This window comes from Clupea harengus, chromosome 11 (genome assembly GCF_900700415.2).
Source record: "Clupea harengus chromosome 11, Ch_v2.0.2, whole genome shotgun sequence".
NCBI classification, from domain to species: Eukaryota; Metazoa; Chordata; class Actinopteri; order Clupeiformes; family Clupeidae; genus Clupea; species Clupea harengus.
Window position 1 is genome coordinate 22,035,529 of NC_045162.1, and position 19,651 is coordinate 22,055,179.

At 41.5% G+C, this 19,651-nt stretch overlaps 3 protein-coding genes across 3 annotated transcripts in view; 1 reads left to right on the top strand and 2 right to left on the bottom strand.

Moving 5' to 3' along the window:
• cobl (cordon-bleu WH2 repeat protein) overlaps nt 1–1,295 on the bottom strand; it is a 43,000-nt gene extending 41,705 nt beyond the window's left edge. The window contains 2 exon segments of the mRNA XM_042709130.1: nt 718–767; nt 1,085–1,295. Of these exon segments, the coding sequence (XP_042565064.1) occupies nt 718–752 (35 nt within the window). The 5' untranslated portion in view covers nt 753–767; nt 1,085–1,295.
• Nucleotides 1,296–6,119: 4,824 nt separating this feature from the next.
• LOC105905481 (C-C chemokine receptor type 4-like) lies at nt 6,120–7,206 on the bottom strand. Its single transcript, XM_031576347.1, has one exon. It carries the CDS (start codon nt 7,071–7,073, stop codon nt 6,207–6,209), a length of 867 nt encoding a protein of 288 aa, XP_031432207.1. The 5' UTR covers nt 7,074–7,206; the 3' UTR covers nt 6,120–6,206.
• Nucleotides 7,207–12,358: 5,152 nt separating this feature from the next.
• On the top strand, nt 12,359–18,485 carry LOC105905480 (C-C chemokine receptor type 5-like). Its single transcript, XM_031576184.1, has 2 exons — nt 12,359–12,578; nt 17,272–18,485. The coding sequence occupies exon 2, from the start codon at nt 17,289–17,291 to the stop codon at nt 18,321–18,323; it is 1,035 nt and encodes a 344-aa protein (XP_031432044.1). The 5' UTR covers nt 12,359–12,578; nt 17,272–17,288; the 3' UTR covers nt 18,324–18,485.
• Nucleotides 18,486–19,651: the final 1,166 nt, after the last annotated feature.

A 19,651-nucleotide genomic window follows, 5' to 3' on the forward strand; every position in this document is an offset into this window, starting at 1 on the left:
TCCTCCACTAACTCTCAGACACAAGTGCTTCCACTTCACCTGTGACAGATCTCTGTTCCATTTTTCGGATCTAAAGGGCAAGCCTGTTTGCATGGCTTCAACAACAGTCACACATTTACACAACCTCAGCACAATAAACAGTCAGAAACACCGAGAGAGGGGGGACCTTTTCACAGTCAACACCACTGACAATTCAAATGCTATGTTATAGGCCTACATCAATATGGGATGTAGGTCTATATCGCTTGTTTCTGAAGGATTTTTAAGTTTAATTGTGCATCCAAATAACTAGTATAAGTATATATAGAGATTATTGACATGCCTGTCCATTTTGAGGTGTTTATTCATAATATATTTTCATTGTCCTTATGCAAGATACAATAACTATGATTTTTGTATTCCATAGTAATATCACAGTTTTTTCCGCACAAAATTAATATAAGTGTCTTTACTGCAACAAATACTAGAATGGAACTACATTGTCAATTGAGCTTGTGACCTCTGAATCCGACTCTTGGATCTTTATTGTGGTTTTATGTCTTCGTGCTCTAGTCTATCCGCTAACTCCTCAAATATACAGGAGAAAAAATTCTAAAAAGTCTTCAGTGGCAGCGGTAATTCAGTTGTATGTACAGGTAATCAATGTAGAGGATAGCACATTGGCCCTACAGAAACAAACGCTGGAAACAGTTAATTGAAATTGACCAAAATACGTACCTTATAGGAGGTTTGGAAAAGCAATTGCCGTCCATATCTTGCTGATGTTTCTGGTAAAAAAATATCCTTAGTTAAATGTCGCCCGTGCTTTCCTTTCGTCCAGCCAAGGACAATGAGGTTTGTTTTAATCCCATTGGAGATGTCTTAACAAACAGAAAATGTTCGATTAAACATTAGAAAAATGTGTCATTATGAAATTGGTATGAGTCCACAGTAAACACGATTGCAGCTTCGCGTTTAAACTCCGTTTGGCACGAATATGACAGCTCGCTTGGACTCAACTTGTCAACTGCACAGATCTCACCGCTTCAAAATAGGTGTTGGAAACAACTTCGCAAATGGAAGTAGACGGGAAGGTGATACTTACGAGAAAGTAACGAAGCACTTCAGTGGACAGCAAAAAAAAGTATAAACACAAATGTAAAATTAAATAATCAGGCTAAGTTTTAAAACGTGTTATATGTAGCATATGGGGGATTGATCCGTTCGTCTCTAGCCTTTCTCCCGCCGTCAGCAACAGGCTTGTCTAGTGCGTCAGTGCACTCTCCGGGAATCCTGCCAGAATGGCGAGCTTTGGAACTATAGCAACCAAACTCAACTAAACCACGGAGGAAACGTTTAAGCACATAAGTTACATTTAGCTCGCAAGCTTGTTGGACTCGTACCTAGGTCCATCTGAGAGCAGTTAAATAACTTGGACATTTAGGAAATAACCTTACGTTTATTGTAAGATCATTCACAACAACGACATTAATTTCTAACTTACCCTCGACTTCTTTTATTGTTTCATATTTTTTGCTTTGTGGACTTTCTCAGAAGTTGTTTCGTCTGCTACCTGCCCCTAGTAAACGAATAGTTACATTGTTTATTTGTTTGAATAAAGTTCATCATCTTCTTTCTTTTCATATTCAAACCAAACTGTGCCGCCCCCCGCGCCCCTTGAGATGGAGATGCAGCTGCGCGTAGCCTGATTGGTTATCCTATCCAGGAACCCGCCTCCTTACAGCAGCGGGTCATGTCCATGATCTTGTAAGTTGGTCTCGTCAGCGAGGGGTCGGGACCTCAGTGTTATTTCTCGACACCATATACAATTGAGCAATTTTCTGTGATCTTTGCGTATATTGTTTGTGATGTTGTTGACCATAGACCCAACATATAGCCCAGCTTGGAAAGGCTACCTTGCGCATTTTCGGAACATCTCACAAAGTTAGCTAAAAATGACCAGATATGGTCTAAATATCCTATAGCTACAATTGATCTACGTTACAACATAAGTGTTCTCTCTTTTTAAACAACGCTTTAAAGATACAGAGTTAAGATTTGTCTTGTTTGGAGATTAACACAGACAGATATGGCAATAAAATCGTTATCCAAAAAATTAAGGCACTAGGTGGGCCAAATGCCACACCAGTTAAGTCTTCTACAAATAATTTACAATTCAAACAGTGCAGTTTGAGGCTACAATTCCAAATTTCGTTGTATGCAAATACAATGACAATAAAGGCTTCTCTATTCTACTTCTATACCCACTCACAGGGGTTCTTCATAAACACTCACGTCACCACACGGGGACGCTGTTGACTATCAAAAATACTGCAACTGTAGGGAGACATAGGCCACTGGCTCAGAAAAGTCTCCTGCCCAAACAATTAAATGTATTAAACGTATTATTAATGCTGTTGTTGTTATATAATAGTAGTGGTTGTAGTAGCAGTGGCGGCAGTATTGCTCCTTGACTTCTCATACATAAGCAAGAGCTACGGAGGTATTCAGATTGACCTCCCAGATATGAGCTGGGCCTACGTGAGAGCTTTAAGCAGTTCATGGTGCACAGCAGCAAGACGCACTGCAACTGAACATGTCTGTTAAGATGCATGCAAAGTAAGGGGGAAGGTGCGAAAGTGTGGTGTAGTGTGGAGCGTTGCCTACTATGTTTTAATTTTAACTCACTCCAGTCGGAAGCCCCCTGGTTGTAAGAGACTTATATTGGACTGTACACATAATGTACATGATGTGTGTGTGTGTCTGTGTTCTGTATGAATGAAGAGTGTCCTAAAGCTGTCATTCAAAGAATTACCATTATACAGTGTGAAATATATTTCCACATCTTCATGCTGTATTTTTCTTTTAATTTATAATAACTAAACTAAGTTTTATGAACTGTCTGAACCCCCACAGCTGGGCAAAAACAGTCACAACAGAGGCTTGGGGGGGCCTAAGTATCAAAGTTACACATACAAACATTACATGCATAGAGACCTGTTACTATTTATGTTTTTGTCCTTTACACCTTTTTTTGTAATGTACACCATCTGAACTGGATTGAATTGAATAACCTGTATTATGCATATCAAATCATCAAATATCATCAAATGTGTGTTTGTTTGTGTCTATTCGCACACATTCGCATGTACAGCTGCTTTGCATACAGCCCAAAGCTAATCTCTAAGATCTCTTCATAGACACTTGTTTTCTCTCCACCCAGCGTAATCTCTTGAAGCCTTTTCTTTTTCTGCACCCCACACATCACATTAGAAAGCCAGCTTTTAAGGGAAATGCCTGTTTGTGAAAGTGTTGAAGTGTTTCTTTTTTCTTTTTTTTTCTTGAAGGAAAATAACTATTGTACCCAGTGACATTTGCCCATTCATAACTGGCCTGTGAAACGGGGACATTCCCAAGGTCAACCAAGTGCTTTCTAATAACTGAGTTAACACAGCATCTTCAAATGATTAACCGCTATTTCCTGACGCTTCTTATTCAATTTGAGAAAGATAAAGGGGTAGAATTGCTAGCCATCGTCTTTAAGAGGGGTTCCCATTTCAGTTCAACAGTTTCTACCTTAGTGAAAGTTAGTCTTGTTTCCCTGTTAGTTGCTAGTTCCTAAATTGATTTGGTCTTAGTAGTAGTGCCTGAGCCAGAAGGAGTCACCACTACCACTTCTGAATGTATCTCTGGAGTATATTTCTGCACGATAGCAACTAGCTTTGTGATTTTACAGCCTCTTAAGTACACCTCCTAATAGGACTTTGCATGTCAAACTTTTAATTTAACTGTGTAAAACATTAAGTAAAACAAATCACCAGAATTTACAGCAGAAAGACAAATATCAGCTGGATACTGTTAATACCCTTTGAGCAGTGCATGTTTACAATTTTGTAGGAAAAAATAAACAATTTCTTCCCTTTTGGCCCTTGGCTTGTACACACAAAACTGAGAACATTATCAGGATGACCTTTGATTTGTCACCTGCTTGTTGTGCCCTTGTGCCACTAGGGGGCAGTTGTTCCATGATCTACCTCATAATGGTCGTAGTGATGCAAGTATAAAACAATATGGGAAAGAGCTGTTCACATATTGCATTGACACAAATCATTGATTTGAATGAATGATTTGAACGATTAACACAACACTACTGCAACATGATATACCATGGATACATTTCAGTCTAGACATTTCGGCTCTCATGACATATAAGCTTTATTTTTTATATTTTTTTTATAAACTCTTTATTATATATATCTTAAAACATGATTATCCAACAATACTATGATGAAAAGAATATACCAAAACAATACAAAACAATGAATGTTCATTAAATACAATCTGAAAAAGAAATTCAATAAAAATCTAAAAATATACATTCTTTAATGGTGTAACACACACTGCTCCACTTCATGCAGTACCGATTTTAAACACTTGGTGTCCGGGCTACATATTGCTCCTTTAACATGAGGACCTCAAACAGACAGGATGTTCTCACAGAAGTACTAGACAGGATTATCAGACTGATCTGTTATGCTTTTGCCAGTCATCCATCAACATGCAAATACTCATAGCAAGTACTGAGCATAATCTCATGACATTTTAAAAACTGTACAAGTTGCCGGCAAATACGCGCCAAGGATGATAAAAATACAGAAAATGTTACCTCACTTTGTAACTCATACTACGTTGCATATAAGTACACTCAGAATGAATATTACGTGGTAAAGTTGGCTGAGAAATGTGTTTGTCTGTGTGTGGGGGGTGGTTTGTGGTACTGACTGCAGGACTGCAGATGACAGAAACTGTGTACAACAGGCCTCGATAACATCCTTTGCAAATGTGCACAGTGCTGCAAATGTGTACAAAACAATATTTTTTTTTTTCAAATATAAATACAATTGTGCAGTTCTAAAAAGCCATTCAACTATATTCAAATGTATATGTGTATCTGCTTATCAGGTTGCCTCTGAAAGTCCTTTAGCCTTAATCTGGGATGCCACAGTTAGGTTCCTTCCCCAGTGCAATCTGAAAAAGTGAAAAGCTGATAAGGTTTGATTCTCTCTCTATAATCTATGGTGAAACCCAACGTTTATCTCTTTCTGTGGACATACAGTGTACGGCATGCTGATGTATCCAGCATTTAATGATGAAACCACAGTCAGCATATATGTAACAGTATTTTCAGTCCAAAACAGTTTTTCGCCTTTCAAAATGGATGGTAATATTATAGTATAGTAATCCTCATGTCAATACTGTATACCAAACTTACTTTACTGTAATGATAATTAGAAAAAAGATAAATGAGCATGATGTTCTGATGATGTTTTCTAGAACCTTTTACTTCCTGGTGTTACAAAAATAGCAGTTCCTTCTTCAAAACATGCTTGAAACACACAGTTATACCATAAATTGGAACTACAGTTTTTGAATGCAATCCCAAAATGCAGGTCTTCATGTAATTATCCACCTGATCCACTTGCAGATACCCTCTACTTACAGCTACCCATTCCCACCCAACTCTAAAACACATGTTATACTCTGTTTATGATACATCTTATATACATATATTGACAGTGTTATGCTTCATTGCTTCACACTGTATTCCCACTCAGCTTTTCTACTACCTATACTTTGAATACTGGCTCTCTCCATTTTGATCTAGTATCAATCTTATATATATCATGTATATACCATCTTGTAGTCTTGTATGTATCATATTTATATCCCCCCCCCCCCTTTCTTTTCTATCTCTCTACCCGGCTCATAGCCCTTATGAGCTGTGTTCTACTCAAGGTTTCTTCCTGCTAAAGGGAGCTTTTGTTGTTGGTGCTGCATAAATCAAATTGAATTAAGTTGAATCCATGGCTGAGTGAAATTAGGTCAATACCAAACAAATGAAGTAGATGAAACTGAGATGTGCTATAACATGAACATGGGGACTTCAGCGGTATTGAAATGAGCACCAATGATTTTAGTTCCGATATCCTTTGCAAGATGAGTCCACGCATCTAGTCTAAGCAGGTGAAGAAAGCATGCATGTATCTGTGTGTGTGCAATCTGTGCATGCATGCAAGTGCATATGCATTATGCAGATATGTATTTATGCATCTACTTGTTGGAGTGGATGTGTACATGTATGTGCATAACTGAATGCAGGTGTATGTACATAGTGATATGTTTGTGTGTTTTGTGCCTCTGTGTGGGCATGGGAATCAAATTGGGTGTCAAACTGTGGTGGAGCGCTCCTCCATACTGCTGGCATGGGAGTAGACAGAACCGCTGGCTGTGGTGAGGTAAGCCTTGACGAAGCCACACCTGACACAAGGGCTCTTGCTGAGGAGCCGCAGGAAGCGCCTCCTGAACTTCTCACCCACAAACACATAGAGCACAGGGTTGAGGCAGCAGTGGGTGTACGCCATCACCTCGGTGATCTGCAGGCTCAGGAGCAGGGACTTGCTGGAGTCACAGTCGTGAAAGAAGCCCTGGTTGTGCAGCCCCCAGAAAAACAGCGTGACGTTGTAGGGCGCCCAGCAGCACAGGAAGACGACCATCACCACGACGATGAGGCGCACCGCCTGGCCTTTGCGCGAGCGGCTGTGCAAAAGCTTCAGCAGGATCCGGGTGTAGCAGAAGAACAGGATGCCCAGTGGGACCACGAAACCCAGGATGTTCATCTTAAAGATGCTCACAGAGCGCAGGTGGTCTTCACCTTGGTAGTCTCTGTAGCAGATGGGCGGATCTCTGTCGCTCAATTTAAGAGCTGTCACTTCAGGGAACGACGAAAAGATGCTGGCTATCCACACGACTATGCTGGCGATAATTCCATAAGTGCGTGTGCGGATTCGGAGGGCGTGCACAGCGTGTACAACCGCCAGGTACCGATCCACGGCCATGAGCGTGATGAAGAAGATGCCACTGTAATAGCCCACGTAGTACACCCCGAGGACCAGCTTACACATGGCATCCCCGAATACCCAATGGTCCCGGGCCTGGTGAGCCAAGAAGGGCAGCGAGATGACCAGTAGCAGGTCCGCCAGCGACAGGTTGAGCAGACACACGTCTGTCATGCTCCGCAGCTGCTCCCCCCCCATTATCACCCAGACAACCAAGCCATTGCCTAGCAACCCAAACAGGAAGTATGTGCTGTACAGGATCGGGAGGAAGGTGGCAGAATGCTGGGTGTAATTGCACGGTTCGCTGTCATCATCGTCGATGTCGTCTGTGTATGTAGAGGTTGTCAGATCAGGGCTGAGGGTAACAGGAGCACAATTGGCACACTGTCAACACCAGAAACACAACCAACAAACACAACATACTTTGTAGAATGTGCATGCTGAAATGTGATAATAAAGTGCCAAGCTAATGTCAGAGCACTGTAGAAATGATACAGCATTGTACACACTTGTTTAAGACAGTCAAATCCCTACAGCATTTGCTGTATGTGTCTCTACAAATTACAAACAAAGAACAAAGAATTATTACGCAAATCGGCAACAAGTCTAATAATAAAACATGTCTATTACATCCATTGAGCATTAATTAATTCTTTAATTCCTTAAATGATTGATAGAGGTGTAAAAGTGTGATCTTGCTGGACACAAATAAAGATGCTGTGTAAATGGAAGTATGACTTTTGTAACAGGGTTATCATTGTAAACTTAAACTAAAACTAAACAAAACTAATAGTGATTGCAAGACAGCCGATGTCGAATCAATTCATGGGTGTTACACTCAAAATTCTGTGTAGCTAATAGCCGACTATCTTAAGACGGAGATAAAGCGTGTCACGACGCTAACTAATGGAAGTAGGCCTTATGAAGTTGAAGAAGATGAAATTGAAGATGTCAGATATGTCAGTAAGGAAACATGGAAGACGTGTGAGTCCTGTATGGGACTATTTCAAATTGAATTATGAAAGCGGTAGCCTACAAGCAAATGCAAGCGAAAAATTCAAATTCAAATTAAAGTTCTACTGACAATGCCTGTCTCGGCTATCTTCGGCAGAAAGGTCATTCAGCAACTTGAGACATTTAAAGAAATACCACAGGAACAGTATGACAGAGACAGAGAGTGTTTCATACAGATTTTGAAATCGATATGGAGAGAGTTTTGAGGGAGTTTGATGCAACAGGGGTTGTGGTGTGGGGAGGTGTGCTGCTCTGGGCAGCCGATCACAGAGCAGTTAGAGTGCCAAGTTCACTTCTGGTGCTAGCTAGCGTATCCAATGCTTTCAAGAACAAAATAGCGCACATTTGCAAAGTTAGTAGTTTTCATTCCGTGAGTGGATCGAGTGGGATGGGGGCGGCCAAAGGCCATTTAGAGAGACATGACTTTGAGGCAGTCTAATTCTAATAAACACCCACTGGGATGTCACTGCGGGGAGAAAATCTGAAGGGCTTGCTGAATCACATATTTTTTGATGTAGGCAGCACATAACAAACTGAATGGATTTTCTTATTTTTGGGTTGGTAGTTTGCGTTTTTATCACCCGAGGTGGCTGGATGGTACTGGATAAATGGGCAAAGGGCGGAATCACAGGGCACAATCTGATTATTTTTCATGCCACACTAATTCTTGACAACTTTTAATTGCTGTGTAATCGAAATTGAACTGAAACTAATGAAACCACTAGTGACACAAAACATTTACGTAAACTTCAGATTGAATACAAACATATTATCAAAATAGCTGTAGAACCGAGACAACCTCAGGTAGAGGGAGAAAAGCATGACTATTAAACATCACGGCTGGGAAGACCATTATGAGAGACACATGTTGATAATTTTATGATTACAGATGAAGATCACGTTAAAGCCATGGGCAAAGCTGTTTGATTACTATGAGTGGGTAAGTCCACTGGTCTCACCTGAATGACTGAGAGGAAAAACTGACAGTGGCGTTCAGAAGTTGTTGGATCCCATCACCAGAGATGTTGCCTGTGGTACTCATCATCACTTCAATACATAGAGCCTATACAACAATACAATGCATTAAAAATCCAAAACTTCGTCAGTAGTAAAGAGTTGAAAACTCACTGTGGGGTTGACTGTTTGATCAGTGTAATTACCACAGGTCTATAATACATCTTAATGTTGTGTAAATAAACACATTTAAGTGTTTAGCATTTAAGGATGTTAAATTGTACTTACACTCTTGTTGCACTTTCTGTAGAATAGTGTAGCCTACATGGCATGGGGAGTGAGGTTTGGTGGTGGCCGAGCCAGCACTGTGATATACGAGAAAAACTAAACCAAGTGTAGGGGAAATTGTGGTGATGGGGAAGGGCGCTGACCCAGATAGCAATTTTCACAACTCATAACTTATATTAACTGCCATTAACATGGCTTTAACAAAGTGATGGGCTTGACTTCACTTGAGCATTGCATCATAGAACTGATGTGATATTGTCTGCCCTGACAGATTATGCATGTAATGCAATGTAACGGTAGATGTGAAGGCATTAATTAAGCAATGGGCTAGACTTCACTTGAGCATTGCATTACCTGAAACAGTTGGGTAGAAGAAAGTGATAGAATTTGAATGGGCAAATTATTAAGTTATTATGGGTACACGGTATCGGCAAGTACACAAATATAAGCACTCGCACTCGTACTCTGTCTGTAAAAAAGTGCATCCCTAGTCATATGCATTGTATGGCGAGTATCGTAACCGTAATATAAACACTTGCAGTAACTGCAATGACAGCCATCACACCACAACACTGCACTGGACTTGCTTATTTCCTGTTTCCTTATCACAAAACTAGCTTATGTCTATTATTACAGTTACCATAACACCAAAATGAAGGGGTGCTATAGCCATACGGATGACAGAATAGCCCACATAGCAGAAGTTTCTGAGGAATACATCTGATTGGCAAACGGCTTTGATGTACCATGGGTTTCACAAGGCAGGGCATGCATTACTAAATCCTCCAAGCCTAGTAGGCTATAATAGATCAGTTAGACCAAATTACAAGCTACAGTATGGTAATTTGCCAATTTGGAGATCAGAGATCTGCTCTTTTGCATGTGTAAACTTCACTAGCATCCTCAAGTAGTGTGTAAATCATGAGGTTCAGGTTGCAACAAACTGGCAATGAGGAGAAACATTGTTGTTCTGCTGAAATTCCATGCCCTTCCAGTTTGCCTTATCCTACCATCATTTGGATTGATTTATTTATTCAGGCCCATGCTGTCTGACCCTGACCCTTCTCTCCACCCCACCTCTCTCCTCCATCTTCTCCCAGACTGACAGCAGCAGCAGTTGCCTCTCCAGCATCTCTCTGCCCATCAGGACCCCACCACCCCGCAGGAGGAGGAGGAGGAGGAGGAGGAGGAGGAGGAGGAGACGGTCAGGGCAGCTGGAGTGAGCTACTGCCGGCCCCCAACTGCATGCAATAGAGCTGGAGTCTCCCTTCACGCACCCAGAACCCAACACAGAGACCAGCTGACGCTGGAGCAGACCTGGTTCTGGGCCGGCAGATCTGGGCCGGGTCTGTTTCCGAATCATCTGCTATTCTGATCTGCTATTCCTGCACCCACCGTCCAGCACTGATCACCTGGTTCTCAACAGAACCCAGCCCCTAGCACATCACATTCAGCTCCTACCTCATCATGCTAACACCCCATGCTAATCACACAGCGTGCAATACTCTGGTACCCTGTGCACACAACTTGCAACTCAGCACCCAACACCTTTGATTAAGCTCACAACATGCTTTATGTAACAGTCCACACATAGCATCGAAATCCAATGTGTGAACTGTAAAACCAACAACATAGCATGCAGTACTAAACATTAAACACTCCAAATTCCAACATTCAATACTCGGATTCTAACACCCACAGATATCTATATAAGCACTTTCCACACTTCCACCATCTTATATATCTAGGCTAGATTGGGTCCAAAAGCACCTGTTATGTGAGCTCCAACCATATCAGCAGCATCTACTCTCTATCTAAACTGTTCCGCCTCTTTCCTGCATGACTGATAGCACAGGACGATAACTTCTCTCACACACACTTATGTCTAGACGCATATACACACACGCTCTCTTACACATGTACGTAAACCCGCATTGATACAGACACACAGGATTATATCTTTGTCTTTCTCACACACATATGTGCTCATACACACACACACACATCAGTGTGATGTTCTGAGTAAACACAATGCTGCACTAGATGTTTCTATCTGTGGTAATTCTGCTGCATGTTGCTGCTATAACAGAGCTACACACACACACACACACACACACTGCATCAGATGGGACACTCTGCCGCAGACCAGGGTTTCACTTAGCCACATCTCTTCTGTGCAGATCCCGACTGGCTGCAGCTTGTAGTTCCCTGCTTTCTGCAGGATTCAGAGCAAGTGACCATAGGTCCCAGTGCTGTATGTGAGCCCTTGTGTTTTTTAAAAGGGATTACATTTTCTATGGAGAGTGATATGGAAGAAGACGTTCTAATTTCAGAAGATGCATATTTTGAGTTATTGAATGAGACGGTAAACTGACAGACTCTTTAAAGACATTATTGTGCAGATGCAGTCACAGCAACATGTTAAAAAAACAAAAAGTGACAAAGTGTGTTTTTCTTTAATGGTGTTGGTTCATTTGTGTTGTTAAAATGGCATTATGCAGTAATTTAACTTCAGGATTAGCAGTTTTACCTTAAAATAACAGCTTTAAAAAAATTGGGGCGCTACCATGACGTTTAGTATGGAGAATCGCCTCCGTGCCATTGCCATACCACGGTCGGTAGGCAAATGACTAGGTTATGTAGGTTTGCCTGAAGCCGCCCGGTTTTTACTATCTGCCAAACTAGTAAGTAGCGTATTTGTCTTGCTTCGTCTTGTGTTGCACTTGCTTGATGTTTGACTGTGTTAGGACAGTTGTTGACTAACTAGTTTGTCATAATGTCAAAGTCAGCACATTTCAAGAGATTTTGTTAGTTTTAGACGCTAGCATATCGTTAGTGATTAGCAATTGTTCCGTTATGCTACTTTAAGACACCCACCATGCTTTTTTGAGCTCATGGATAGCTACGTGCCCTCAAAAAGTTCCTTTGGCTGCAGTGCCCTGGGAAGATCTTCTGTTTGAAGACAAGGTTCAGCTCGGGAACAGGCCACCAAGAGAACAGCTGACTAGGTGTGAGATCTGGCCCAGACGTGGCACTGATCTGGTGAGGGTCTGGGGCAGCTGTCAGAGAAACAGCTCTTACCTGGGCAGGAGCTGAGATAGTTTCATTACATAGCCCCGGAGAGTGCGAGACAGATTAGCACTCCCATTGAGTTCAGTAACATGGTGTTCGCTACTTCATCCCAGGAAGTCTAAATACTCCACCAAAACTACACTGACTACCCTGCATGATTGAAACCAGCCGATGGGAAATCAACTTAAAACTCAAAATAGCTGAATGCTAACTCTGCTAAGCCTGGCCCTCTGCTCTGGAACATATCCTCTATCAGCTGGATCTGGGTCCACACCCAATCAGGCCCAGATCTCCTCTGGAGTCAGCTGCAACCTTGGAGTTCACTCAGAGACTTGTTGAATGGAGCCGTGCGCAATGATGTTCTACTTGAACTATGTGAGACACTTTAAGACTTACAAATCACCTTGTTTAATGTGTACCCGCCAGAAAGCCTCTGGTCATGTACTTCTCAATTTAATGACCTCTAAAGATGTGTTTTCCTGCTCAGTGAGTTCTAAAAGACAGGTTCTAGAGACCGGTGTCATGCAAGGCATGTGTCATACTGTTCCTTGCACAAATAATTGATTTCCACTTAAACCAAAGCTGTCCTTCTTTCGCCCGTTCATTTGCCTCCTGAGTGTTTGTGATGCTTAGAATGGCTTTCTGAATGAGATGTCTGATAAGTGAATAGCGTGTTTGTTTTCAGTTGCCTGTGGTTCGGTTAGATTTATTTTTTTTGCTGTGACCCAGTGAGTGCTTACTTCAGGTAAAGCCATACTTCAGGTTTTGAACAATGATCTCCTCCTCTTCCTGTGTGGCAAACGTGCTGTAGTGTAGTTTCCTGTGCATGCTGTGCGTGCGTTTGCGTTAATGAGGCTGTACTTTACGCTGGATGGCTCTGAACTCCTGCGCCTCTCTTACCCCCTTCTGCTTGCCTTGCTTCACCTCATGTGTCATTGAGTTAAGAGGCTGAAGATTAGTCATAGCCTCCCCTTTCTAGGAAAACAGCAATGAAGTAATTTCAGTAATAATTTGAGTGTATACGTCTTCGATTCCCAGTCTTAGACCGCCATTTCCTTTTCCTTTTCCTTTTTCAACCTTGGTATACCACTTGACATTAGACGGTCAGAGGAGGCAGGGGAGGCAGAGCCTTGAAAAGTAAAAAAATAAATAATTATAAAATAAAATAAATATTCATATTTCTCTACTAATCTGTGGTATAGGGGTAATTTCTGCATGATTGCAATCATTTCGAGCATTTTTATAATCAAAATCGCTGAATTTGCGCATGTCCTGTTCAAATAGACTGGAGAAAGCGAGGGATGTGCGGTCAGGGGAGGCAGGCGTATACATATGTGTATGGGCAGGGGAGGCAGTGCCTCACCTAGGATTGCGCAATCGCTCCAAACTGGGTTTTGCGCATGCGTAGAACCTTTGAGCTGAACTCAAAACGCATTGAAAAATCATGTAGGTGAGGCACGCAGTACCTCTGCCTCAATGAGGGGGGCGTACGAGAGCGCACCTGTCGGGTTTATGCTGGTTCTGACGTTGGCCTTCTTCTACACTTCTACTTGACCTTGACGGTGAAAATGGAAGATTTTATTGCTAAGCTGAAGCAGTTCACAAAACTGGACTTTCAGTCCAAACGTGAAATTATTAATAATGGGAGACCAATGCCGGAGCTCAAAGGTTTGCTTCAAACGACGGGACAGAAGATAACTCGCTCTTTTCAAACGGAGTGGTACTCCCGAAAAGACTGGCTGTGTGGCTGTTCTACAAGAAACCGCCTTTACTGCTTTCCCTGTCATCTCTTCTCAACTTGTGACCATGTCTGGACTAAATGAGACCGAAGAAGTTTGCCTGTCAGCGGTAGGTCCACTATGCAAAATGACCATCACAATTTGTATACTTTTAGATAGGTAGATGCAGTGAATGTCGACAACTTGGACATGTAACGTGTATTTTTCTATGATTAGTATGTATTGTGTTGGTTGTAAAGCAGTTTTGTCAATGGGCAGAAAGTTGATTGTATTTTTCACTTGACTACGAGGTTCATTATACACACTGTGATTAGCTAGCTAGTTCGCTGGGAACTTAAAATTAATCAAGGCAGTTTTCAGGTTAGAGGCCAGTCTAAGAGCAGCATTGAATGGTGTTTCTGCCTATGCAAATTAGGACATATTCAATAAGTGTGGAGCTCATGTGCATATTCAAATTCATTTCAAAAGAAACTTGTAATACAAAAAAAGTTACTTTTCATGTATACTTTTACTATGTAAAGTTTTATTGTGGTAGGAGTAAAGGAAAAAATGAAGCCTATTTGGGTGTATTTTGGGCACATTCGATTAGTGTATAGCTCATTTGCATATTCATATTCATTTTCAAAGAAACTTGTAATACAAACATTTGTACTTTTCATGGGTACTTTCATTGGGTAAAGTTTAATTTTGATAGGAGTAAAGGAAAAAAACAGCCCCATTGGGGTGTATTGTTGCCTGGCCTTATTGGCACACATCTCGGATTGATGAGAATTTAACATATTTCCTCAACTAGGATTTCTTAGGACTTTTAGTATGTTGTTCTAGACACCTCATATAAATGATCTATGTTGAAAAAAATTATTTTACAATTAGTCTGTCGTAAAACGCAACTTTGCAAACTGCCTGGACTATGACGCCTCTTCAGTTAAACGCTGACTCAGTGGGGCGACTACACAATATAGCAATCTCTTTTCAATAATGTGTAGTAAATGAAAGAACTAGGCAGTAAAAGCAAAGTCATATGTTGCAAAAAGAATGGGCATTGGTATCTTGTAGTATATGATGATAAGAATCAATATTAAGAAACCGTAGCTGAGATATTTCGGTCATGGAGCTGACTTTATTTCCAAATAATAACGCACAACTTCGGGTAAATGAAATATACTGGTAGAGAAATGTAGTCAGACCCGTTGAGAATACCCCAATTCAATTTGAATTACATGGGATGCACACTATGGTCTTATTGTCTTGTGTGTGTTTCCAGAGTTGATATAGAAATAAAGAAAATATATATTTAATTGTGCTTTCTTTGTTAGCTAGGTTAGTGACATGACGACATAGGTCAGAAGGTCACAGACTACCGCACTAACGTTAGAAATAAGGACTATCAGTTAAACAGTATTTCTTTACAAGCCCAAAATAAGCCAGTTATACTGTAACTGCCCATTCTTTTTATTTGTTACCAGGATTTGTTACTAGTTACCAAAACAGTTTTACACAAAGCCCTTTACAGTGACTTGTAAATACGGTAAGGCCTTCTGGCTGTAAGTATGTAAACCCATGATTAGTAAATAATTGGCCAGAAAAGTACACAAGTGTCAGTACATAAGTATCGTATACGAAGCTGAAGCCTCTTGTGTGGTCTGTGACCTGAAAACAAGGCCTGTTTTTCTGGAAATACTGTGCATGCTCATAGCCTGGCCAGAGAGCCTTTGCTAAAACTGTCACATCCTGTGACACGACACTTGTCACCACACTTTGTGGATACATCAGAGACACAAATTACCAGTTGAAGTACTGCATGAGCATACTCAGAGTGAGATATCCATGGCATCTGGAACCTGGAATGATCTCTGAGTAATTATAATACAACAGGGACTAATGCTGGTATTTAGGACCACGTTAATGACATTTTGAAGATGTAAAAAAATAAATAGTGTTATCTATCTGTCTTTAATGTTTAGAGGTTTCCGAGGTCACCAAAGAAGTGTAAAGGCGTCCTTAACATTTGAAGCTTGTGTGGTGTGCAATTCTGAGATGTAGAGGGTGGTGTGTGCTACAGTTCCACCTAAATGTCCCCATATCACACTCATTTAGTATGTAAGTAGTGCAGGCAGATTTGTTTTTGAAGCTGAGATTGAAGAGATAAGGAGTGTTTCATCTCGCATCGGGCCATTAGTAAGAGAGAGGCGGGGAGACTACCATGAGAAGAAAAACAGGATCTGAGACTAAATCTGTCTCATAGCTTTTTGTCAGATTTGACAGAAGGACCTAGGACCCATCTCCCAGACACACACACACACACACGAATACAATCAGAGACCGCACGAAGTCAGGAGACGATTCTCAGGACCCTCTCAAAATCCTCTGTCTCTCTCACACACACATATACAATGAACATGTCCAAAGACTACAACATGACCAGTAAGTACAGCATTTAATGTCAGACTTTTCATGATCGTAAATAGAGTGAAATTTGACCATTAGCTTTCTTTTGCCATTACATTTTCGATTAATCTACGAAAGGTAAAGTAATGCTAATATTCTTTATTTATATTGACATCTTTAAACACTGAGTGCAAAACTCTGTATGCTAAAAGTCAGGGAATACAGATACAATGAATGGATTCAATCTAAATGTCAGACACTAAAAGAGGCAGCATAGAAAGCTGGTCGTTATCTTTTATTTCAGTTTGACATCTGCATTATAGACATACATTTAGTGCAGCAGTATTCTATTCATTACTTTATAACCTTATGAACTGGTGCAGTACTATTTATACCCCTGCACTGAGTGGAAGAAAAAGTAAAAGAACTGTTCACTAACTCCCTGAACTTCCCACACTCAACAGCAGAGGTCAGAGTTAAATTACAAAATGTAAGGTTAGCTTTTCTTTTTACCTTCCTATCAGACACTTGAGTTTCCCTCTCTCTCTCTCTCTCTCTCTCTCTCTCAATTTCAATGTGAAATCTCTCTCTCCTGTTCTGTCTCCCTTTCTTTCTCTATATCTGTCTTTACACACTACACATACAGGACTTTGTCACCATTAGGCAGGCTACTTTCAGTGTCACTGTAACCGGTTTATTTGAGTTAGCCCCCTGTACACATGTTTCGAACAATGTTATGACTTAATAATGACATTTATGAAGTTATACTAAGTTATACTGTAATGAAAAAAACGAATGAAAAATAAATATGTTTTATTTTTATGAACTTAATGTTTTACTTTGATTGTGACAAAGTGAGTGCATACAACTGAAGAAGGCTTAGAGAAGGAGAGACTTATGGTGGTGTTGTTTGTGTGTGCCTGTGTGTGTTCCTAAAACAGATGATACTGCAGAAGAGATGACCACGCTTGATTACAGTGGATACTATGATATGACTGGCGATGTGTCAGCTGCACCGTGCAAAATTGAAGACTTTAAAGACTTTAGTCAGGTCTTCCTGCCCACACTGTATAGCCTTGTTTTCATTGTGGGGTTCCTAGGCAACGGGCTTGTGGTGTGTGTTCTGCTGCGCTTCCGCCATAAGTGCAACTTGACGGACATCTGCCTACTAAACCTGGCACTGGCTGACCTGCTCTTCGTGTTCTCCCTGCCCTTCTGGGCCCACTACGCCGCCCTCAGCTCCTGGCCCTGGAACGGCGCCATGTGCCGCCTGATGACCTGCTTCTACATGCTGGGTTTCTATGCCAGCATCGGCTTTATGGTCGTCATGACGCTGGACCGCTACCTGCTGATAGTCCACTCTCCCTCTATCGCTATGTGGCGGACGCTTAGGATCGGCATGGTCCTGATAGGGGTGGTGTGGGCCTTCAGCCTGCTGGCATCACTGCCTAGTATCATCTTTGTAGAGGTTAAATTGGATGGGGAAGCATACACTTGTACGATGGAGGTCCCAGAGGGCTCTATGTGGCGATCCTTTGAGTACATGGAGATGAACGTCTTAGGCTTGGTCCTACCCCTCTCCATCATGGTGTGCTGCTACTCAAGGATCATCCCCACCCTCGTCAACATGAAGACCCAGAGGAAGCACAAAGCCATCAAGCTCATCTTTATCATTGTCATCACCTTTTTCCTCTTCTGGACCCCCTACCACATTGTCATCTTTCTCCACATGCTGAAGGGACAAGGGTACTTCCTGGATTGCCACCAGATGCATCATCTCACGTTGGCCATGAAGTGGACAGAGACCATTGCTTTCACCCACTGCTGCCTCAACCCCATCATTTACGCCTTCGCCGGGGAGAAGTTCTGCCGGCTGGTGGTGAAATTGGTGGCTCAGTGGCTGCCACGGTGCTCGGTGTCCAGGGAGACGCATGAGCGCAGGAACTCGGTCTATTCGCGCTCATCAGAAGTCACCTCCATCAAACTGTTGTAGACACCCTGTGTCACCTGCACAGGGTTAAAAAAAGACACTGTCAGTGTGTACCATGTCTTGCCCTTTGATGTGTGAGTCTCAAAGCTCAAATATGTTATTAGAATGCCAGTAACTGATGGGTCTATTAGCATTTATGATACAATGATGAGTTCATGGGATCTTAGCAGACAATTTGCATTCTAGATTTGTGTGGTATAAATCCTTCCGAAAAAGGGCTAGAGATGACTCACGAAGCAGCTAACTTCTTCATAAACACTCACGTCACCACACGGGGACGCTGTTGACTATCAAAAATACCTTACTGCAACTGTAGAGAGACATAGGCCACTGGCTCAGAAAAGTCTCCTGCCCAAACAATTCAATGTATTAAATGTATTATTAATGTTGTCATTGTTGTTATATAATTATTATTAATAGTAGTGGTTGTAGTAGCAGTGGCGGCAGTATTGCTCCTTGACCTCTCATACATAAGCAAGAGACATACCGGTAGCTAAGGAGGTATTCAGATTGACCTCCCAGATATGGGCTGGGCCTACATGAGAGCTTTAAGCAGTTCATGGTGCACAGTAGCAAGATGCACTGCAACTGAACATGTCTGTTAAGATCCATGCAAAGAAAGGTGGAAGGTGCGAAAGTGTGGTCTAGTGTGGAGCGTTGCCTACTTTGTTCTAATTTGAACTCGCTCCAGTCGAAAGCCCCCTGGTTGTAAGAGTAGGGTGTATATTGTTTTTGTGGAGGTGTAAGAGTGAGATGCTTTCTTGCTCACACACATACCCACTAGCTGAGTCAGTTATCGCGCTAACCCTAAAGCTATCTCTCTCTGTTATGTGCTTCTAGAGTGGTGAAGGCTGAGTTTTTTTCACCCAGGATTTCTTAGAAAGTCACTTCAGGGTTTAGTCAGTGTGATCTGAGTCATGTTTCACTTAAAAGGCAAGCACATGCTCAGATTATTCTACCAGTGGTAATGGTGTCATCAAACCTAGTAGTTGAAGCATCAAAAAGACAAAGGTATAAGAGTATGTTATACTTCCTTGACTTTAAGTCCTGGAGTAGAATAAAAACGTTTTCCTGAAAACCACACTAACGTTAGAAATAAGGACTATCAGTTCCAGGGGTCACCAACCTTTTTGAAACTGAGATCTACTCCAAGGGTATTGAGTTGTACGAAGGGCTACTTGTTCGCTACAAACTTCCTGAATAACAAAGTTGCACAGATCACTATTTGATTAGTCTCACATCAGATGATAAGAAGCTGAAAGAGTCTTTGTTTAAAGCTGTTGGCTTAGGCCTAGTTGTTACAGAAGTGCTTCTTGGCCCAACTTCTCCAG

Bases quoted from the DNA above. Each gene is read 5' to 3' on its own strand.
- LOC105905481 (XM_031576347.1), bottom strand. From the start codon at position 7,073: ATGGGGGGGGAGCAGCTGCGGAGCATGACAGACGTGTGTCTGCTCAAC.
- LOC105905480 (XM_031576184.1), top strand. From the start codon at position 17,289: ATGACCACGCTTGATTACAGTGGATACTATGATATGACTGGCGATGTG.